The 24070-nt window shown below is 37.0% G+C and overlaps 1 protein-coding gene across 5 annotated transcripts in view; it reads right to left on the bottom strand.

Annotated features, from left to right (window-relative positions):
• Window positions 1-6250: 6250 nt before the first annotated feature.
• The window catches only part of ANKIB1 (ankyrin repeat and IBR domain containing 1), a 261525-nt gene continuing 243705 nt past the window's right edge, over window positions 6251-24070 (bottom strand). For 4 of the 5 annotated variants that reach the window (XM_082692603.1, XM_082692602.1, XM_082692605.1 and 1 more), the window contains 9 exons: window positions 21335-21469; window positions 20264-20350; window positions 20107-20173; window positions 17740-17885; window positions 16546-16724; window positions 15657-15708; window positions 11256-11370; window positions 9776-9909; window positions 6251-9427 (listed from right to left, as the gene is read on the bottom strand). In XM_082692603.1, coding sequence (XP_082548729.1) covers window positions 8684-9427; window positions 9776-9909; window positions 11256-11370; window positions 15657-15708; window positions 16546-16724; window positions 17740-17885; window positions 20107-20173; window positions 20264-20350; window positions 21335-21469 — 1659 coding nt within the window. In that variant the 3' untranslated portion in view covers window positions 6251-8683. The remainder of the gene's footprint in view (window positions 9428-9775; window positions 9910-11255; window positions 11371-15656; window positions 15709-16545; window positions 16725-17739; window positions 17886-20106; window positions 20174-20263; window positions 20351-21334; window positions 21470-24070) is intronic. The other variant, XM_082692606.1, reaches the window with a different exon arrangement.

Here is a 24070-nt window from a genome sequence, read left to right on the forward strand (position 1 = left end):
CTTCGTTTCTAGATTTAACTGAATTTTTAGATCTCAAGTAAGACACCTGAATTTTAAGTACAAACACTATAGTCACACACACCTGATTTTCTGGTAACCTGTTGTTTCAGATTAGGCCTAGCTCCACTATTTTACTAGATTTTCTTACTGTGTTTATAATGTCATTACTTACTGGCAAAGTCTTGATGGGCGTAACCTCTGAAATATGAGCGAGTAGAAAAGGACTTTAAAGTCACTCAGCGAAAAAAATCTCGGAGGACCCTCTAAAGCTCCTGGTCTGGATACATTAACAAACATTGCCATGTGTGTACCTGCCAGAGGCTTTGATACAGTGCCCTGGTGAATTAATTCCATAAAAGAAGAAAATTCAGCTGGGAAGCTTGAGGTTTTGCATACTATCCTGGCATCAAGAAAGCCTTCCTGTATATAATAGGGACAAGCCAACAGATTTCTTAAGTTGCTGCTGTCCCAGCAACACATCAGGCATTTCCACTGTCTCAGCAACGTTCCCAACCTCACACAGCCTATTGCAAATCTACTCTATGTGCTGTTACATAGTGACTTGATTAAAAGAAATTCTAATACAACCATGGCAATCTTTTTACTTCTGCACTTAGTAAGGACTCTAGGCCACACCTCTTGGCATCAGTCTATCTGAGGAGATTAATTTATTCCCAATATTAGAAATTTGTCTTTTGAGAAGAGCCCCCATTTTGAAAACCCGTCAGGAGTGGCCTCAAACCCAATAAGGCGCAGCACGTTTGTCCATCAACTTCAGATGTCCACAGCAGGGTAGTGGACGCTTACAGGGAAAAAACCGGGAGAATGCAGAGTTCAGATTATGCTTTCTATAATGCCCACAAATGTGGGGCTACCTATAATTTACTTTTAACTTCTGTTCTTATATTATCCCAAACAGGTATTCCCTTCTCTAGCTCTAGGCAGGGTTCGATGAACACATGTATCTATCTAATACAAAAGGGCCTTGGTGAAACTACTCATCTTAAGGGCTAATTGCACAGTTAGCCTCGTTCTTTTTAAAATCAGTATGCCCCTTGGCACTCAGAGGCTCAAAACAACGTCAATGGCCAAAATATCCATGGCACATACTTGACGCAACTGTCAAGAACAAATGTTGGCAGTTAATCATAGTCTTTGAAACAAATCCACTGCTGAAGATCTCACTGATGGTTCTCAAGTTGCAGCACTACCGACAGCTCATAATGCACTAAGAAAACCCTTTACTGATCTGATTGTTGCTCTAAAGATGCAGTCAGCACACCATAGCCCGCAGGCCAAATTTGGCCTTTGTTTTTTAACTTTTTATTGTGAAATAATTACAGATTCACAGGAAGTTACAAAGAAAATGTAGGAAGGCCCTGTGTACTCATTACCCAGTTTCCCCCAGTGGTTCTTACATAAGGTACAACATCAGAACCAGGAAATTGACATTAGTACAATATGTGCAGTTCCACATTTTATCACACGTGTAGATTCATGTAGACAGTGTAACCAAGATAGACTATTCCATCACCACAAAGACGTCCCTTGTGCAACCCCTTTATAGCCACACCCCCACCCCCACCATCCCTAAGCCCTGATAGCCACTCATTTGTTTGGCATCTCTATTTTGTCATTTCAAAAAATTTACATACGTGGAATCATACAGTAGGTGACATTTTGAGATTGGCTTTCTTCACTTAGCGTAACCCCTTTGAGATCCATCCCACTCGTCACACGTCGTGTCAGTTGCTCATTCCCCTTTCGCAGCTGAGTAGCATTCCACTGCAATGAGAGACCACAGTTCGCCATTCCTCTACCAGAGGACATTGAGTGGATTCCAGTTTTTGGTTTCTACAAATAAAGCTGCTATGAATAATTATGTACAGGTTTTTCTGTGGACATGTTTTTCACTTTCCCTCCAGGAGTGCAAGTGCTGGGTCCTATGACAAGTGGACGGTTGGTTCTTAAAAGAAACTACCCAACTCTCCTCCACGGTGGCTGTGCCATCACATTTCCACTAGTGGCGCCCAGGCGATCCAGTTTATCTGTGTGCTTGCCAGCATTTGGTGTTGATGCTATTTATTTTAGCCTGTTTTATAGGCACGTAGCATGTCTTACTGTGATTTTAAATTCGTATTTCCTGGTGGATAGTGACGTTGAATTTTTCACGTGCTCCTTTGTTAGTCACATTATCTTCTTCGGGAAAATGTCTCTTCATGTTTTTGTCCATTTTAGACTGCATTGTCTTTGTACCGTCGAATTTTGAGGGTTCTTTATATATTCTAGATTCGTGGTTTGCAAATCTTCTGTCTGGAGCTTTTCGCCTTTGCAAGGGTCTTTTGCAAAGTGCTAAATTTTGATGAAGTCCAATTTATCAATGTTTTCTTTTATGGATCATGCTTTTGGTATCAAGTGGTAGAATTCTTTGCTTAATCTGGATCATGAAGATTTTCTACTACGTTTTTTACTTCCTGAAAGTTTTATATTTACATTTAAATTTGTGATCCATTTTACATTTTATGTAGTGTGAGGTTTAGGTAGTAATTCATATTTTTGCCCATTTTAAGACCAATTATTCCAGCATCATTTGTTGAAAAAACTATCCTTCATTTATTTTTTGTACCTTTGTCAAAATCAATTGATGACATCTGTGTGGGGCTGATTTTGTTTCTCCATCTTCTGTAGATCTGTCTATCCTTCCACCAGTATCACAGTCTTGACTACTGTAGTCTTGAAAATGAGAACGATTCTTCCCACTTAATTTTTCTTTTTCAAAATAGTTTTTAGCTATTTTAGTTCCTTTGCCTTTCCATATAAATTTTAGAATTGTATTCTCTATAGCTTATAAGAAAATTTTGCTGGGACTTGGTAGAAATTGCTGCCAAGCAATTGAATGGAGCGCAGGCATTCTGTCAACTGAGACCTCAACTCCCCCAGCTAAGCCAGTGACCTTGCTTCAAGTTGGGCTCAAAATATCTCCTGAAGGGGTAGCTTCTAATTTTTTTTTCATGTAAATTGAGATACTTACTGCTGTGGTCAGGCTAGCTGCACTCTAATATACTTCTTCTAACATCATTTCTATTTGACTTGCAATGCCTGCTGGGCCCAGGTTAACAGTTTCTAAGTACAGTTGACTCACTCCAAATTGGAGATGTCCTATCAGTGAGTCACAAGGCCTCCATGGGTCAGGCATTCAGTTTCAACGAGAGTCTAGGAGCCAGTTAATAGTGAAATTTCTACAAAATGGGTGTGCTTGGTGCCTGCTTCAGACAGGTGGCAATGTTGTGCTGGGAAATGGCCCAAGTACTTTAACCAAAGGAGTGTGTTCTCTTTCTTCTCCTGGGTTCTTTATTGTTTCCGCCGGACCACAGGAGAGGAGAGGACAAGGAGGCTAATTGGAGAGTGATTTACATGCCCCACTGTCACTTCTCTACATATGACAATCCTTGAATGGGAGAAATCCCGTGAAAATTATGAGATGGGTACTTCTGGGCATGTAACACATCAGTTCCAATAGACATTCAGATTTGGAAGCTGTGACATTACACTAAGTCACCCACAGGGCCCCACTCACAAGGGAAGCCCACCTTCTCTGCTGCGGAGCTCGTCCTTTCCCAGCTGAGGAGTATATAATGTGTGAGTCCGGAGCTACAGCAGGTGGCATATGGGTCCCAGATCCTGTTATCCCCTAACCAAGAAGGAGGGGAAACCTGAGGAGGTGGGGGGACGCTAGCCTGTGGGGAGGGAACTTAACTGTTCCATGGCAGGGGTGATGCCCGTCAGCATCCAGAGAGAACCAGGGCCCAGGGGCTTCTTTCTTCTCCACCCCCACCCAGCACCTCTGTCACTCCAGCACTTACACCTTGTCATCATTGCCAGCTATGAGGGCCACCTGCCCTGCGTGCACTTTCGCATGTGAACAGTGCCACGATTGCTTGCAGCCCAACCAAACGCACTTTTAAACTTTTGGTCCATCCAAAGCTCTCAATCAAAAAGCAAGGTTCTTATCACTGATACCATTTATTTTCTGTTTGGGGATCCTTGACTCTGGAACTATATCTGCCTTTCAGATAGTCACAGGAACTGCTGATTCCTTCCTCTGCCTGCCTGCAGGAGTCACCAACCACTAAGGCACCATTTGGCCAGCTTGTTTCAGTCCTTGCTTTTTTGGCAAAGCCTTTAAACACTGGCTCAACTTCCGTTCAGTAATAAGCAGGACAGTGGGAATCCTTCCTCTCCGCATTAACCCTCATCTGTCACTTCGAGAGAGCATTCACTACCATTTCCAGGGAGTCTTATATTCCCAAATCTGACCCATGGTTCCTTCCAGAAAAATCACGTGTCTGTCAGCATTCCATCTCCATTGCCAAAACTGTCAGGCCTGGGATTTGATTTTACCCTATCAGTAAGAACCCGTAAGTAAGCTGGCCTGTCATAGCATCATAGATGTGGACAGAAGAGAAGACTCTTGGGTCAGAGGCCAAGGATCTTATTTAGCACTCATGACACAGCCTGCAGAATGAACATCGGCATGTTTGTGGCAGTTCCCCTTGTCCCTAGTTCCAATGGGTCCAGATGGATGCCAAGCATGCAACTGAGAAACACCGACGGTGAGGAATCTACTGCTTTTACAGCATACCTGCTCCCTGTCCTCAAGGTTACTAACTACATAAATCCTGAAAAATACCCAGGCAAAACGGCTGTCAGGCCTTGCAGTCTTGGGACACCCAGCAAAGTGTGTGGGCGCAGAAGAGGTGCAAGAGAACTAGACTGTCTTGTCTGACAATTAGCCTTTCCTATATTGTGTCGTTCCTCCTTTCATGTATGTATCTCTCATGCTCTCTGTAAACTGATGCCTTGTGCACTTTAGGCCCTTGTGCAAAATGACATACAGCTCAATCTAGAATATCTTCATGCTACAGTTTCAAAGACTGAAGGATAAGCCCTTCAAAAGTTTGCTCACCACTCACAGTTTGTCAGCCACCTGTCAGTCCTAAGTGGAACAGAGAGCTAAAGAGAATTTTTCTGGTTCATCTTTCTTTAATAACCACGATGACTACCCCTTCCTAAAATAATGATGGTCACTCAGTAGTCTAGAAAGAGCCACTTCTATTTTTCTAGAAAGAAACCTACCTATTGTGGTGAGAGGGTGATGGGTGACAAGGCAGTAACATATTGTTGCTAAGAAGAAGACCCAGTGATTATCCTGATGGCCCAATGCTGAGATAATACCATTCAGCTCCAGTGCAGAGCACATGACAATTTTTTTTTCCCTAGAGAGTTTTTATTTCAGCCTTAAGAAATACTCCCCAAATCTGTTATTTAGATTCCAAGATTCTACTCTTCAGAGATACACTAACTATAACTTTTAAGATTACAAGCAAACTTCCGTTAAGTCTCAGGTTTTAATTCATGACAGGTAAACAACAATATTTGAGGACTAAATGGAGAAAAATGAGATCAGTGGCTGCAGTAAACAACATCTGAAGAATAATTCAGCAGATGGACATTAGCGGTTAAGTTTCAGATCCACAGAATGAAAAGCATAAATACAACGACATGACTAAGTGGTTATCACCGGCAGACTCCGTGAAACCTGAAGTTCAGATGCACAGGGCTGTTTTGGTAACTCAGAAGGGACAGAATAATAAAATGGTGGTGCTTCTATGCATATGGCATACAAAATTCTTCCTGTTCTATTCAAAAAATACCTTAAAATTCTATCTTTCTCTGTGTTTCTATTGGGAGAGTTCAAGGAAAAATCATAACACTTTTCTCCTGAAAGCTGCAGTGATGCAAATAAAAGGAGTGCTGAAGTCACAACGTTTTAACACATTGTCATGCAGTGTTCTGGAGTTTATCTTTGGGGTATAAAATACTCAGGAAGAGGGCGGGGGTAAAAAAATATTAGGCACTAATCAATTACATTTAAGGGGGCGCCTGGGTGGCTCAGTGGGTTAAGCCGCTGCCTTCGGCTCAGGTCATGATCTCAGGGTCCTGGGATCGAGCCCCGCATCAGGCTCTCTGCTCAGCAGGGAGCCTGCTTCCCTCTCTCTCTCTCTGCCTGCCTCTCCATCTACTTGTGATTTCTCTCTGTCAAATAAATAAATAAAATCTTTAAAAAAAAAAATCAATTACATTTAAGAACCAAATTAATCCCATTTATTGGAGGGAATTTAATTTGAAGAAAATCAGCTTCCTGACTTGGTTAAAACAAAGTCTATAATGTAATGAGACAAAAGTGAAGTGGTTTAAGTAATAAATGTTTAATCAAAGAATTTTACATATTATTAACAGCATTCATTTGGCCAAACATCTACACGTTTGTAGAATCCTACTGTATATAAAGTGGGAATGTATCAAGTATAGACTATGAAAGTGCAAATAACAAGTCAAGGTTAGAGTATTTTTTTTTAACATTATAAAATTAACTTGTTTACAAAATAGGCTTTGCCAAACTTTATTTCTGAATTGTAAAGTCAATGACTGTGTTGTTTTTAAAATATGTACCAAGGAAATACAAATTGAATAATGATCATTTTTCATGCTCAGGAGATAACAGCACAGAAACGAAGGGTGCTGCACAAGGTGCAAGGAGCTGGAACCCATCACATACACTGTCTCCACAGGTCTCCACACAGACCACTCTTTCTCACCTTATTGCAGCTTTGCAAGACGTCTCGATGTGATACAAAGACTCTTCCTATTGAAAAATTACAACTTGGTCTAAAAACTGATTGGTGTCGATTATATTTAATCCAAAATAAATTTGTAAAAAAATCCTTTAATGGACTGTTTCAGTTTAATATACAGTAATACACTGTAGACAAAGTTAATATTTTCCCCAATAGTTTAATGGGGATTGATATCAATGTTTCTGGTAACTGGGGAAATAAAAGCTAATGTGGACCTTTGATATCCATGGCACAGGAGCAATTCACACATAATTTATTCCAAGGGAACCTGGGGAATATTAAGTATTCTAATATAATGTTCTAGCCATATGAATTCGAAGGACAAGAATTTCAAAAGCAGGTTCTAGAGGAAAAAAATATTAATCAAAAACCGTAATCACAACTCACATGGATATCAATAATAATATAACCTTTTACCCAGCCCAGGACTTGCCTGTACACGCTCAGTACCGAAATTTTGGTATCTGTAGATTTCTGGTAAGAATCTGGCAAAACATTAAATGGAGTGTTGCATATCTATTTTGTTTGTCTTATGCTAGTTTTGAGAATACATAAGTAAAACAGCCATTCCAACAGTTTACTCTAGTTTTAATTACACACTGTACCATTGTATCTTAATTACAACTATGACCAGTATTTTCTTCACAGTAAGACACTGAAACTAGGAAGTTGATTTTTTTCAACACTAAACAGGAATCACACAGCAAATGAGTATTGTGCAATAGAACAAACACATCAGCATTTGCTATTAGGCAAACAAACTGTTTGAACATTTAGTTGTTATATTTACTGTAAAGGCAAGGCCATGGGTGGTTTTATGGAGGTCTTTGCAATTCATAGCATAGTTACTTCAGAAGAGACACTGAAATTTGAATTACTCACTTATTTAACTGGCAACTATCCATTTAGTTAGGCAAAGGCACGGTAACATGTTGCGCAGGATGTTTTATTGAATTTTTTAATAATTGTGGGATTTACTATAACTCATGAAAACTCCACGGTTTTTTCTATTTTATAAAACACTTACCATTAAAAGTAATTGCACCCATTAGTAATTAGAATGCACTGTAAAAGTGTGAAAACAAAGAACTATGATTGCACTTCCAATAAAGTGTCTCTTAAAATACAGCACCGCTGTTGCTAATCAACTGTATTTTAATATTAAAATAAACTGTTTTTAACAGCAGCATTAGGTTTAGTTAACTTAAGCTACAGGCTACATTTATTTAAATGCAGTCTCCATGGCAACAAAAGCCCATTCAATTCTGGAATATCACTGCTACCAAGTGGCACCTTTAACTCCCGGGAAGGCCGAGACTCCTCTGGAGCCCTCCAGGACACTGCACGCCTACACGCCTTGTTAGTCAGCGCATGAGTCAGTTTGGCACAAGTGGACTGTAATAGACATGACAAGAAATCTTTGATTCATGTGAATATGAAACTACACTGTGGTAGATGTAGCACTAAGGAGAAGCCTTGGATACCTCAGTTCATACTGCTCACACAGAAAGGAAGAAGGTGATGGAAGAGCACAAACAGACCGAGGAACGAATGTTATTAGATCTGTCCAAAATAACTTCTAAAATGAAGAAAACTTTTTTCTTTAAAAGAGGAAAAACCACCCAAGGCTTAGGGAGTAAGCCTTTAATTTAAACGTTCAATTTAAGTATTGCCAACCTTAGGCTAAACAGAGGACTGCACTTTCTCAGAATGTGGAATCTAGCCTACTCATTCCATTTGTGTTTCTCTTACTCTTCTTTTTTGTCAGTACAAAAGGGAAAAGCTATCCCATTAAATACCCAAGAAATTCTCCGTAAGGTTAAAATCAGACATGAAGCTACCGTTCAAGGGAACTCCTTCATATTCAACCTAATGTCAGTGGTTTAAAATGGAGTTGGAATTGAGTTGGTCAAGTCTCTATAAAGCATCCTCCACTAGAATCCCATCTGTACCTGTGAATCATTTAGAGCCCAGAGGTCTGCAGTTCACACTAAATGGACTTGTTCAAGCCAGTCACTGGAGGTTTGAGGTGTTTGACTTGAAACATCTGAACCATCCCCCTTGTTGGCTGCCTCATTACCACTATTGCCAGCTACAGATGTGGCCTCCCCAGCCAGAGTATTTTCTTCCAAAGGATTTGCTTCTTCTATTTGGGTTCCTCTACCTTCACTGACCACAGCATCTTCAAACACTGAATCTTCTTCTGGTGGCAAGAGTTCCATATCCCTTACACCTTCTGACTCATCTTTGACACAGGGAAGCTGAGAATCTGCACTTATTTCTGTAGCTGCTGGAGGAATCAGGGCAATACTCTGAGGGTTCATGTCATGAAACCAAGCCATGATATTGCCAAGGAGATTGTCATTGATGTTGGCGTCCTGGCCAGCTGAGTCGGGGTCACTGGATGAGGGATAGAATTCACTTCTTGCCTCACTGAGAGGGTGTGAACTCAGAGTGTCAGTTGAAAATGGGTCACTTTCTGTTCCTAATCTCATGAGGCTGTCACCAAGTTCCAACAGCTCAGAGCTGCTCAATGCTGCCCGAGGGCTATCTGTGTTCCTGGGGACTGAGTCTAGCCTGGAAGGTAAAGAGGTGCCTATAGCTCCTAAGGATGCCTCATTACTGAGGAGGTCTCTATTTTCCTCATCAATGGCCAGCCCGGATTCTTGCAGTGATAACTGTATTGCAAGAAGTATATTGGGATCATCTTCATCCAAGGAACTCAGAGCCTGAGGTGACAGAAAGTAAAATCACTTTAAAATTTTAAAGGAAAAATGATTTAACTGAATAAGGTTTAGCACCTACTCTTTTCCCAAAGATAATAAATATTACCTTTATTTATACACAATTATTGTGTTATCTACTCAAATCTTAATTTTGTCCTTGAACACACTAAAGAGAAAAAAGAATCCTTAAGAAAACTCTGAAATTTAAGAATCTTCCCCAGTATCACATCTCTGAAACAAAGGTTTTAGAATGAAAAGAAGAAAAAGAAAAGCAATAAAAGTAAAAATAGGAAGCCATGCTAAACAGAGTAAGAGCATAAACAGGGGCGACGAGCTGCCCAGGAAGGCTACCTGAAGAGAGTCCTGGTTTTCAGAGCGACTGGCAGGGGTGTAGTCGCGTAGGGAAGAGCTGTGCAGCACGCTCATAGATGCGGAGCTCACCACCGAGGCACCAGGCCTGCGGCCACTGCCACCATCTGGGATGTCTGTTTCAAAGCAAGTGGAGCCAGAGACAATTTAGTCATACAAAATTTTACTCATCTTTTCTTTTTTTCGGCCGACGATTTCTTTTGGTGCTGTCAAAAACCCGTGTTCACTTAATATTTCAGTGATTTCTCTTCCATATTTGTCTCATCAAATATATCTAATACTGGGGCATCTGGATGGCTCAGTCAGTAAGGCATCTGACTTTTGATCTCAGCTCAGGTCTTGATCTCAGGGTTGTGAGTTCAAGTCCCACACTGGGCTCCAAAAAGGGGTGCTAACTGGCACCCCTTTTTCCTTATTTAGAAAAAAATTACATGTGTAATTATACATATATGTAATTTTCCTGTTTATGTATATATATACACACACACATATATATAATATTACTACTTCAAACACAATTGTTCTTTATATTTTTTGTTTGCACTATATATGGTTCTATTAATAAATAATGCAAGTGCTACCACCCATTCTTCTTTTTTTCCTTAAGCAATAACAAACAAAACTAAGGAATTTTGGCATTACAATAGCCTGAAGAACAAATCTTTAGGCTCACTGATGCTGATATATTAAAGATGATCTACTGACATGATAGTCTGAAGATTTTCCATTAACAAACATTTAAGAGTTGACAATTAAAAATCATATATCTCTAATACCAGAAATCCTCTTTTATTTTTATTTTTTAAGATTTTACTTATTTATTTGACAGACAGATATCACAAGCAGGCAGAGAGGCAGGCAGAGAGAGAGAGGGGAAAGCAGGCTCCCTGCTGAGCAGAGAGCCCAGTGCAATGTGGGGCTCAATCCCAGGACCTCGAGCTGAAGGCAGAGGCTCAACCCACTGAGTCACCTAGGTGCCCCAATCTTCTCTCTTTTAAAGAATGTTTAGGGGGGACTGAGGCTAGGAGAAAAATATATTCCATGAACACAGTAACAGTAATCAAGAGCTACAATTTATTTTGTGCTCACTAGGTGCTACCAGTGTGTAAGGCTTTTACATTCATTCTCTCATTTACTGCTCACAGGGAGCCCACGAGCCCACAAAGTGGCACTATTATTAATTACTTCTTTGGAATGAGGAGACTGAAGCTTGGAGATGTTAAGTGAACCTGACTAAAGTTTCACACTGACACACAGCAGGGAAGGGGTCACGTATCCACGTCTAGCTGACTCCCACAGCCCAAGTTCTTGATCTCCCTGGATTCTGTGTCGTGTGACATGTGAAGCATCTGCATATTGAGTGTATATCTGAACTACAAACTGTAAACATTTAGATTAGCCAGTTTTTAGAACGAATTCAGGAGAACCAAGAGACTAAAACACAGCCAGCTCAAGAGCTTACCTAAAGTGCTGTCACTCGGCTCCTCAGGGTCCGGAGGGCTACTGAGCAGACTGTGCACATCTCCTCGACGGCGCTGCTGTCTGTGCCTCCTCCGGTACTGAAATTCAGCATATTCCTGCATAAACCAAAGGTTATAAAATACAGGAGAGCATGCAATTTTTCTAATGCAAATAAAACAAACAATACACTTTTTTTCCAGGAAAAAAATGTGTGATTTTATATACATATTATAAAATCACTTGGCTTTGACTAAAGAAACTTCAGGTTTTGCCATGCCAATGAAAAATAAAAGATAAAATGGAAAAAGAAAAAAATTCAAATAGTCACTACGACTGCCTGGATAACTTGGGAATACTTGCAAGCTCCAATGCTAGGTCATAACTAAGCCTTAATTCACGTGCTTGGGTCTTGTTACCTAATATGATGAGAACTATAATGATTTAACTAATTTAAGTTAGGATCTTTACTAAGATAAGGTAGGCTCTTGGAGGTTTGGTTTTTAAAAAGTGACTGTGACATGTGCAATAGAAAAAAAAAAGACAACGAAGAGCATACACTGTCAAGTACTTGTCAGACTATTAGATTTCGTATTCTTTGGGACAACTACATACCATACTCAAAAGTTAAATGGAAAATTAAGTTAAATGAAAAATGTAAAGTTAGCTTTAAAGCTAAGATGTTACTTGGCTTCCTTCCTTTATTAACTAATACATGGGGTTATCTATGACATGGGCAGGAGGAAGTGTTTTCTGTATAGCATATGGGAAGAATACAGGTTTTGGCAAGGCAGAACCTGTGCGACCTGCTATTTCTTGGGTACAAACATACTTTTCCACATTTTAGTGACAGAAAATTCTAGGAGAGAGGCCAGTTAGTGTGCATGACACCAGCATGAATAGGCTAATTTTGAGAATGACTAGAATTTTTCAGTGATAAACGTTAAGATACTCAGGTTTATGATCATCCTGCTGACCCTGGGATATTAGATATGCTTATATTGTGAAAAAAAAAACACAATAAATGAAGGGAAGTTTTACATCACAAATAAAGTTTTCACATCATACCATTCAAGTCAAATTTATTTAAACTCCGTCTGTGTAAACAGTAAGAAGTGGGAAGCATCGTACCTGGTTAGAAACCAAGAAAGACAATAGAAGTCCTCAGGGGGATTATTTAGATTCTTCAAGCTGTGGTATGATTTCCTCTTTTTCTGGAGGCCCATGATCCCAAACTGGATGGTGTTTATTTATTTATTTAATTAAAGATTTTAATTATTTACTTTAGAGAGAGGATGTGAGCAGGGAGGAATGGAGGGGGAGGGAGAGGGAGAGAGAATCTCAAGCAGACTCCATGTTGAGTGTAAGCCTAACTTGGGGCTCAATGTCACCACCCCAAGATCATTACCTGAGTGGAAACCAAGAGTCAGACGCTTGATGCTTAACTGACTGAGTCACCCAGACGCCTCTCAAGGTTTATATTTAAGGAAAATTTGTTTACTTTGTACACTTGATGGTGGTACAAAAAGTTATTCTGAATTAAAGGAACTATTACTGACCACAGAATATACATATTCCCAATTTAAGAAAATTAAAATTTGGTTTAAAAACAACTATAAAGGAAACTTGATTTATTTATAATTATTCTGACAGAAAACTCAATAGCATTCTCTCATGATGCAACAGGCTTAAAAATTTGATCTCATAAAATTAAATTTATCTGAAAATTCCTAAGAATTCCTAGATTTTTAAAAAAAGATTTATTTATTTATTTGAGAGAGAGAAATGCGTGCATGTGGGGGAAGCATAGAGGGAGAGGGAGAGTCCAAGTAGACTCCCTGCTGAGTGCAGAGCCCCATGTGGGGCTCTATCCTACAACCCTGAGATGATGACCTGAACCAAAACCAAGAGTTGGATGCTCACCTGATCACACCAGGTGTCCCAGAATTCTAGATTTTTAAGAAAACATTTGAAAAGGCTTTAGCTGGTATACTCCGAATGGTTCGAGAGTACTAAGGTTACAGAGAATATTAAGAAATCTTGAGATTTATAGAGGAAAAAGCTGCCAGGAGATTTTTGCTGAGCACCAAATCTGTCAGTGACTTAAAGAGACGCTTTAATCCTTCCAGAACTTTCATGAAGTATATAGCATCACCCGCATTTTAAAGAGGAGGAATTTAAGGAAGTACACAGCCTAAATTTTGATAAGTTACAAAGCTCAACCTTGAGCTTGGGTGTCCCTCGGCCTTGAACACCGTGCTCTTTCCTCTGGGCTCCACGGCCTTTAAAGTAGTACAAAATAATTATGATTGTCACTGACTCATTCAATTCAATTAAAAAAAGAGTAAGATGTTATTAACTTTACTGAAAAAAGAAGCCTATTGGAGTTTGGTAACATTATTATTTTTCTCTGCAGAGTATATATGAAGGCAAAGAGCTAATTTTTCAAGATACTATTTTGGCAGTTATTTGATAGTCACACGCATGCAGATCTTTAGTTTCACGCTATATGGTAATGCTTTAGACTTCCAAAAAGATTTACATAAAAGCTTGGTGTATCCGTGTGCCAAAGATTTTAAAGAAGAGAAAAATAATAGTTAAAAATAAGTAGTTAAATAATTCTTATAAAACTTATTAACACATAAAAAATAAATTTAAGGAAGAAAAGTTACTTATACTTTCACAATTCTCAATCTCTGGAGAACAAGAGCTCAATATTTTTATTCATAAATATTCACATGCGAGGTGGCAAGCTTTTTTTTTTTTTTTAACAAAATGAATCTGTGTCAGTCACATTAGGAGGCCTTCAATATTCAAGGACAAATATTTAGGATTCCTAAAGTTACTATCAGAGCTAGAAGCTGCAAGATGATGCATACATGACTATGAATACACTGGTAAAGGTTTTATTTTTGCTCAAATGTAGCTAAATCGTGTTTTATTTTTGCTCAAATGTAGCTAAATCGTGAAATACTGAAATCTTTAGTACTCATTTTTGATAATTGAAGCTTGTTTATTCACGCTTTTAGGTAGAATTTTCCATATTATCCTCAAAGCTGTAATTATACCAGAATAATAAGCATAGGATCAAGTAAATAAAAGGTTCATAATTGTTTTTACAATAGAAATTTCATTAATATATTGAATTCTCTTTGCAATTTAAGAGAATTTAAAATTTTTGAAAGCACAAATGGTTTTCTCAAAGTCAGTATTTTCTTGAATATATCTACCAATACAAAAAAGGCCAAAAGGTGATTGCAAGTATCCTCAGCAGCTGAAAAGAGAAAGTATCTGATTTAAATACGCCACAGTCATTTCTGGATCATAATTAATTTCATTCTCTTTCAGTTGAGATAATAAATGGACTGTAAATGACAAAGGTTTCACTGTTTGTCCTGCTCCCTTCCAAGCACTAAGTTAAAAGGTTATTATAACATAAACATTAGATATATACTACTGTTTTAGAAGGAGAGACAGAAATAGAACTGCTAAAACCATTTACAATCTGACTCCCCAGTGACAGTGGCAATTTAAATCTCAGAAAACAGCAATGTGATTAAGATTTTCACTCTATCTTATTTTTATTTGTGGTAACTGCTATTTACAGTACTCCAAACAGTTAATACTGTTTGTATTTTAAAATCTATCAATAACAACAACCAAAAAAACCCAAGAGGGTGAAAACCTTAAAGAGAAAGAGAACTAAGCGAAGCATTTCTTTCTGCATCAACATTATTAATATCAATTTCCACCTTAGAAACTGATTATAAATCAATTCAATCACACTGATGTAGTAACTTTAAAAATACAGACTGTGTAGGTTCTTTATAGATCCAGACTGAAATAATATTACAACAAATATATAATACATTTCTTTCTTTTTTTTTCTCAAGATTTTTATTTATTTGACAGAGAGATCACGAGTAGGCAGAGAAGCAGTCAGAGAGAAAGGGAAACAGGCTCCCCACCGAGCAGAGAGCCCGATGGGGGAGCTTGATCTCAGGACCCTGAGATCATGACCCAAGCCTAAGGCAAAGGCTTAAGACTCTGAGACACCCAGGTGCCCCATATAATACATTTCTGATAAATAAAATTTGTATCTCATTAACCAATTTGAAGTGATGTTTCAAAATATATGCTGTAAGTTGGCCTTAATTATGACTGCTCAGTAATTAAAAATAATAAGGGGGAAGCATTTAATAATGTGATGATAATCCAATACCACAAATAACTAAATGTAGATTCTGCTGAGGCATTTTTATTTAACACAAAAGACAAAAACCACTACTGACAATCTCAGTAGGATTTAGAATAGATAAGGGTGGAAATGCAAGCAGGATTTCATGAAGGAAAAATATAATTAATAAAACAAAACAAAACCCCTGCCCCCCCACAAAGCAATTACCTCAGGTGATGCAAATCCTAAATATTCCCAATCCCATGTTCCACCAGCAAAGCTACAAAGAAATCAGACATACCATTTGATTTATTATCATCACTACAAAGTACAATCAGACCCTTATCCACTGAACATTACTTTTAAGTCCTCTGCTTGGAACGTGCTTAACCAAAGTAGATCAACTACTGAATATAATTAAAATGATATTTTAATTCTTTCAAGTTCTAAATTGCTTTAGGTTTGTGTAAAAATGGTAGAAAAATAAAAATAATCATGCTATAACAGAATATTTTATGATTCCTTCTATTTTTAAGTGTTTATGTAATAAAAATAGGGTCAAAGGAATTTCTAAGGCCTATAATTATTATGAATAAGAAAATAGGCTTCAATTTATAATGGCAGTAGTAGTGTAAGCATCTGAAATAAATAACCAAAACTAACTGTTCTTTAATGGATGAATATGAATCATTTAAATGACTATTAATATCAGATTTCTAATTTTTTCATAATCTCTTACGTAAAAATATAAGACCATAACAAGTTGGCAAGGCTTCCAAATTTGACATTATAAGATGCTTATGACTATCAGATCACTATATATATTACATATTTGAACTGATGCATTAGAGTACTTTGAATTATGAGTTCCCCTGAAGTGTGAAATTAACCTAGCCTAATGTATTCCAAGAAACTACAGAAAGACAAACAAAATATAAGACAGACACAAATAGTATTGCGGGGAAATCCCCCAAAAGAAGTTAACATGCTTTTATTAGCTCTTTGTACTTTAGGTGTAAGTAATTTCCAGGAATATGAACCCTAGTTAGATAAAAATTAACCTGGTGGAATTTGTGGCCGGAGCTAGGATGATTTCCATAGCATGCATCCTTTTTACCTGCGCCTCGGAGCTTCTGGTGAGTCTGCAGGAGCAACTCCCCGAGCCACAGATGCCAGGAATTCTTGTCTCTTCTGCTGTACAAGGCACGCTGCCTTGATGATTTTGTGGCGGGGTGTGCGAAGGTAAGGCCTATTGACTTTTTGGGCAAGGTCTTCGGTGACCATTTCTAGGTCTGTCTATGGTAAGAAGAGAGAGAGGAAAAAAGAAGGATTTTAGGCTGAGTAGGTTAGTCAATAGCAAATCCATTGTCTATCTGGTTTCTCACATAAATCTTACTCTTTTAAAGTCATAAAGTAATCCAAATTATAAAATAACTTACTGCTTAGTATATATGTCTATTTTGCACATTTCAGGAAAATAAATTCAAAAGGCATTTATAGCAACATAGTTGGTAAAGATTACAAATAAACAGTGAGTATGCCAGATGTCTACAGGGAATTTATCATTTGTCTATGTGAAAATAAAAAAGAGTAAATTTCAAGGCATTGTACATGCAAATACATGATTGTGTAGTGCAGACCACATGGAAATGCTAAAGGAATTTGAGCCAAGGCAAAATCTCTGTGATCTGGGGTTAGATCTGAAAGGCTTCACCGTGAAAATTAATATTGAGCATTTTTTTGAAGAAATGTAGGATATAACTTACTAGAGGACAGTTCAAAGGGGTGACATGAAAATTGTGGTAAGGGAAGAAAGTTTGGTGGATTAAAAAAAAAAAAAAGAATGTACAATGAAGTTGTTTAGATATAGTGATGTCAGTTGGCTTAGGTGTTTTTGTTTTTTAAATACTGTAACTTTTTCAGTTGTACTTTTAAAATAAACCGGTAAATAGCAACTTTCCCATCTAGCACGCAATGTGATTTGTTTCATCTTTGAAGGCAAAATTTCGAATTATATACTAAGAATTAGGCTAGATTTCAACATCAGCCAGTTTAAAACAAACAAATGTGTTAGAAAATGTCTGCATAGCTCAGAACTCACTCATATCTGTAGTGGCAAATTTAAATACAAAAACATTTCAGTTTATTACTGGTAATTTTTCCTTTATTTAAAAACCATCCTAAAAACAAAAACAAAATTGTTTTCTAGTCACAGCCAAAATAGATAAAACTTAGTTAAGTCACCGAAAAAGGAAAAAATCCATTTTCTATAATAATTGCATTTAAATTTAATTTTAAAAAGATATCTTACTTGCATGAGTTCAAAAATTTCTTTCTTTGTGCTTTTAGGTTCTAAGAAAAATCCATATGGATAAGAACACTTGAGAATGCGTCGAGTTTTTAAGAGCACATGAACTGCATCTTCAATGAAAGTGGTATCTGGACAGCCTCCTTCAGCTATAAAGCAAATCAGGCACAGTGAAAAAAAACTGTTTTGCAAATATGCTGTTATAAATTAATTAAACGACTGAGATTTCTTAAAAAAAACAACAACAAAGGATCTCTGTGAAGAAGTTGTTTGAAGTAACTGTATGATAGTAATTATCTGAACCAGACTAAACACCAACACAAAACACTCATGTGTGACTTGTCTGCATTTATAAATGAAGCACACATTGCAGTTGCCCAGGAGCACTGATGGCAATCATGAAGGAATGCATCCACTGATTCTGGATTCTGTTCACCCTGTTGGTTAAACAAATCTAGCTTTAGGCCAACTGTTTTTTACTATGTTTTCCAGGTTATCTCTAGTGAAACTTTGTTGATTAAAAATTAAAACAAACAGGGGCTCCTAGCTGGCTCAGTAGGAAGAGCAAGTGACTCTTAATCTTGGGGTTATGAGTTTGAGCCCCATGTTCGGTAGAGAGAAAACTAAAAAAAAACCCCCCAAAACAAAAAACAAAACACTTAAAAAAAAAAAAAAGAATTAAAACAAATGCCCTGCTGAGTTTGCAAAAATAAATAAATAAATTAAATAAAAAAATAAAAAACTCCCTCCTAATTATAATTATGCTTCTGTAAAAACACTGTAAGAAAAAAGATACTACATTCTGGGGGAACAACTGGATAACTAATGCTAGTAAATATATCAAGAAGAGAAAGAAAGGGAAGAAGACTGAGGAAGAGGGGAGAAGAAACTGCCTTAACATCTGAGATGGTTCCTTCTCCAAGTATCATTATAACATTCTAACTTTCTCCTTAACTGCAAATAAATGGAAACTAAGGAGTAGAATGTAGATTCATAAATACTTTTGAAAGTAAGTTTATTCTGTAGGCTTGTGGAAAGAAATTACATGTGTATGTACACACACTGATGTATAGACCATCCCAAAATATCCACCCTAGAAGAGGGATCTGAACTAAGAGGATATAAAAAAAGAAAAACAAAACAAAACACCAACCACACCTCACTATGACATGTGCGAGAAGTATGTGAAGTTTTGTTTCTTCCTTTCCAATCCTTATAACTTTTCTTTTTCATATTTTATTATGCAGTCTCGAACCTCCAGATGTTTGAAAAGCAGCAGTAATTCACATCTACAGATATTTATAGAATGTTTACTATGTGTCAGGCACTGTTCTAAGTATTAGGGACAACCTAGTGATGTAAGAGACAAAAATCCCTGCTGAAGAACTACACAACCTGTAAGGGTTTTTTCTTTTCCATTTTTACTATGGGATTGCTTCTCGGCCTTTCGGCTATCATCAACTGTACTATCCGTTCTTACCATTTTACTGTGGACAGTACTTCAAGAGTTCGATAATGGCAGTAAAGTGACATCATTCCTAAAGTCTAAAAACTAATATTAACAAGGAGACAAAGCTGCTATCAACACTTTCACCTACTCCAATGTATTTAATTTATGCTTACTATCTTAATTGGGAATTACCCTCATGAAAAGGGTCTTACTTACAAACTGGACCAAATACAATTGCATTTTTACACTGAAAACCTTTTACATATAAACTATGATTATTTTTAAAATTTGACTTTTAAAAACAAACATGTTAGAACCTATACTCTGTGTGGTCATTAGGAGATATTATATTTTAATGATGCAACCAATACTCAATTATTCTTTCTGAATTTCTATTTTAGGATCCGTACCAGCCCTATCTCATGTCTTTGCTTTCAGATTCTAATGTTTGTTATTTACTAGTGAGATGATTTCTCCCAAAACTATATTTGACCTCCATTCCGTTAAACAGTCTGCTAAATTTTCTCAAGAATCTGGGAATTTAGTCACACTACAACTGGGTGACATGTGAATCTTGCTCTTTTGACTGATCAAGGATGGCTTTTAGGGCTCACCCACTGTTTCTGACACTGTAGACCATCAGCAGTGGCACAGAGTAAAAAACCATGATGTGTGTTTATCTGCTAATGGTTTAGGCTGCATTAAGAGGAGCATATGAGATAAGCTGGGTAGAAAATCTAATTACAGAGGCCTCAAATGCTAAGCTGCACTCTGGGCTTCAGAGAACTCCAAGCAATACCAGAGTGAACAATGCAGATAATAATGTATTCCCCGAAGGGCCTTAACCTCCTACCAATTAAGTGACTTAAGCATGGAAGGCTATTTTATATTAATTATCACACATACCACTTATAACTTACTTTCTTTGAGAGCTCTACTCAATTGCTCCATCTTTTCTTTGGCTGTTTTAAGAAGGCGTTGTTCTAACTAAAGGAATAGAAATAAATAGTTTATAAAATTTTCTTTATTTATTCACAACAGTATCATTCAGAGCATTTGAAATGATTTGGGACATACCTGATAGCTATGCTCATGGTTTTTAAATCTTGTGTAATAGTGCATAAATCTGTCAAGTTCCTGAAATCGTTTGTGTTTTTTCTCAGCCTAGGAAACAAAAGTCCATAAATGACTTTTATAAATAAAGTACTAGCTATTAAATTGGGGACTTTTTGTCACTTAAAATTTTTATTAGTAATAGGTAGTTGTGCATAAAGATTTCATTATTTTGAGGAAAAAAAAAAACAGTACATTTTTAAGACTACCAGAACAAAGTCCTGCATTTGTATTCTCTATGATAAATCACTAAATCCATGATCCCAGACCGTAAAGCAAATATGCCTCTCAAGTCCTACATTTATCAGATCTTCAATGTTTTATTATATTGCTTATTGCTATGGACTGAACTGTATCTCCCCAAAATTCATGTTGAAGCCCTAACCCCCAATATGAATGACTGGATTTGAAGACAGGGTCTATGAAGTGATAAAGGTTATATAAAGTCACTGGGGTGTGGCCCTTACCCAGTCAAATTATTGCTCTTTTAAGAAAAGAAAGAGATACCAGTACTCTCTCTCTCCCTATCATGTGAGCATAGCAAAAGACAGCCAGCCCTTTGCAAGCCAGGAAGAGAGTCATCACCAGAAGCTGAATTGGCAGGAATCTTGATCTTGGACTTCTTAGGCTCCAGAACTGTGAGAAATACATTTCTGTTTTTTAATCCACTCAGTCTATGGTGTTTTGTTATGGCAGCCAAGCAGACTAAGAGACTTATATATTGTAACATAATACTGTGTTTTTGATATTAATGTTAAAATTTTTAAGTCATTATAGAGATAAGGATATATAAGACTTTATCCTTAACAATATAAAAAAAGGAAAGTTAAAAAAAGAAAGCTCTCAAGTTGATAGCTCTATTTTATTTAAATTAAAGCTACTCTAAAGTGTATTGGGGGGCGGGTAAGGAAAAAAAATAAAGTGTATTCAATTTAATGCCTTATTATGACAAAGATAGGACAAGAAGACATGCAAAATACTCCCAAAGTAATTAAGTGGCTTAGCCAGAGGCCTTGATTTAATAGTTCTTTTTACCTCCACAGTCATTTCCTTGGATTGTTCCTCCACATGCTGAATGACTTCATAGCGAGTACATCTGTAATAACCTCCTGTGGAAGAACTATGCTTTTTCCATTCTTCTAGGCAAATCCAGCAAAAGTCATACTTGCACTTCAAAAGAAAACATATATGCAAACATCGCCCTGCATTAACATGCAAATTGTTTTCTGATTTCTAGTTAACTACTTTGTAGTGATCCAGCAATTCTGCCTGTGTGACCAGGAACAAATCTTAAAGACATGCTGTCTTTTTCATATTTCCTCTAGAGACCTTACCTGCACAGCAAGATGTGGGGGTAGTTTAAAATGACCGCTTGTAAGGATAAATTAAAATGTAAATCATAATATTATGGAGGAATATCAAGGAATCTTTAAGAATATCAATAGGCTATTCTTTCCCAATAATAAAGACAAATACTGACAATGTTTCATTTTCAAGTGCATGGCAATCTTACTTTGGTACGTAAAGCTTCACCAGTCTTCATGAGAAGTTTTTCTTATGACTTTAACAGAACAAGTTTGAAAGGTTTCTAAGTAGAAAGACTGATATAAAATCTGTTTCTTATTTTTAAGAAAATTTTGCTTTACTATCATAATTGGCCAATAATGTCAAAAATATGATCTTTATAGTAGGAAAACAGATTTTTTTTTTTTTTTTTTTTTAATGTTTATGGATCTTATGGGATCTTGGGTCTCCCCATTTCAAGTCTGTCTTCTTCTGGTACTTTTATGTGTTTTCTTTTTTTTTTTTTTTAAGATTTTATTTATTTATTTGAGAGAGAGAGAGAGTGAGCAAGAGCATGAGAGGGGAGAAGGTCAGAGGGAGAAGCAGACGCCCCACGGAGCTGGGAGCCCAACGCAGAACTCGATCCCGGGACTGTGGGATCATGACCCGAGCCAAACGCAGTTGATTAACCAACTGAGCCACCCAGGCACCCATGTTTGTTTGTTTTTTAAACATTTAAATATTTGAGCTGTTCAGAATTTATCTGGGTATACAGTATACAGTATGAATTAAATTTTATTTTTTTTCCACACAGCTGCCAGTTGTCTCAATCATATTTATTTAACAGTCCCTGTTTCTCCACTGTTGGAGATCCTCCTTTACCATATACTAAATTCCCACATTATTTGTTTTCTGGGCTTTTATTATAGTTTCATTAATCTCTAGATTCATATGCCAGCACCATGCTATTTTAATTATTGAGCCTTAACGACAGGCTTACTATTTGACAAGGATAGTTCTTCCTCACTGTTCTTTTTCAGAGCTTTCCTAGCTATTTTTGCTTTATTTTTCCATGTGGACTTTTGAATTAGCTTATCTAGATGCAGAAACAAAAACTGCTGCTATTTTCATTGGAAACTTTCTACCTAATAACTTTGTTACCTTTCCATTTGTTTGTCATCTTTTGTGTTCTACAGATAGGGGTCTTAAAATTTTCTTCATATAAATTTTGTATATTTCTTAAGTTTCTTTCTAGATAAATGAGATCTTTCCTTTCAGTACATATTTTGTCTAGATATTTTTGGTATAAATGAAGGCTACTGTCTTCTGCATATTAATTTTGTACTCTGCTAATTAACTGAATCTTGTTGTTAGCTTTTAAACTGATTCTTGTGGGTTTTCTAGGTATATAAACATGCTATCTGCAAAAAAAATAATTTTATTACTTCATTTCTAATTTTTAAATCTTTAATTTCTTCCTATTATCTAAATATGCTGATTGGTATCTCCAGTCCCATGTTACCAATATTTGTGATTGAGAGTATCCTTATCTTGTTCTTGATTTTAGTGAGTACCTCTAGTTTTCTCACTAAATATCATAGTAACTTTTGCACTGAACTAGATTCATTTTTATCATACTAAGGAAGAGTCCATCTGTTCTTACTTCTTTGAGTTTTTTAATAAAGAATGGTTGTTGTTTTTTTGTCAAATGCCTTTTTAGCAACTACAGAACATATATATGATTCTTCTTTGGATCTACTAATAAGATGAGGTACCGCAATAGCTTTTTTTTTTTTTTTTTTTTTAAATTTATTTATCAGAGGGGGGGGGGAGAGTGAGCACAGGCAGACAGAATTGCAGGCAGAGGCAGAGGGAGAAGCAGGCTCCCTGCCGAGCAAGGAGCCTGATGTGGGACTCGATCCCAGGACGCTGGGACCATGACCTGAGCCGAAGGCAGCTGCTTAACCAACTGAGCCACCCAGGCATCCCCCGCAATAGCTTTTTAAATATTGAATTATTCTTGTATTCCTGAAATAAACACATGGTCAATTACTTTTTGTTTATTAAAATTTTTAAAAATTAATAATCATTCTTTAGTATATGTGCTGCCGAAGCGAGCACTGATAATCATTCTTTAAATGTATTCTTGTTGGATTATATGTGCTAAGATCTGTGGCTCCCCCACCACCCAATATCTTATTTAGGATTTATGCATTAGTATTCATAAGTAAGACTGATCTGTAATTTTCACTTCATTTTTATAATCTTATTAAGTGCTAATATCAAGATTCTACTCCCTTTTAATAATTTGAAAGCTAGCTTGCTTTCTCTCTCTCTCTCTCTCTTTCTCTCTTTTTCTTAAAAATTCCCAGAAACAGTTTAAGTCATATTAAAATTACCTATTCTTTGAAGGTTTGATAAAAATTCTATTGTGAAACTGTTAGGGCCTATTGCTTTAAAGTGTGTGTGTGGGGGGGGAAGATTGCT

This window comes from Mustela nivalis, assembly GCF_964662115.1.
Source record: "Mustela nivalis genome assembly, chromosome: 12".
NCBI classification, from domain to species: domain Eukaryota; kingdom Metazoa; phylum Chordata; class Mammalia; order Carnivora; family Mustelidae; genus Mustela; species Mustela nivalis.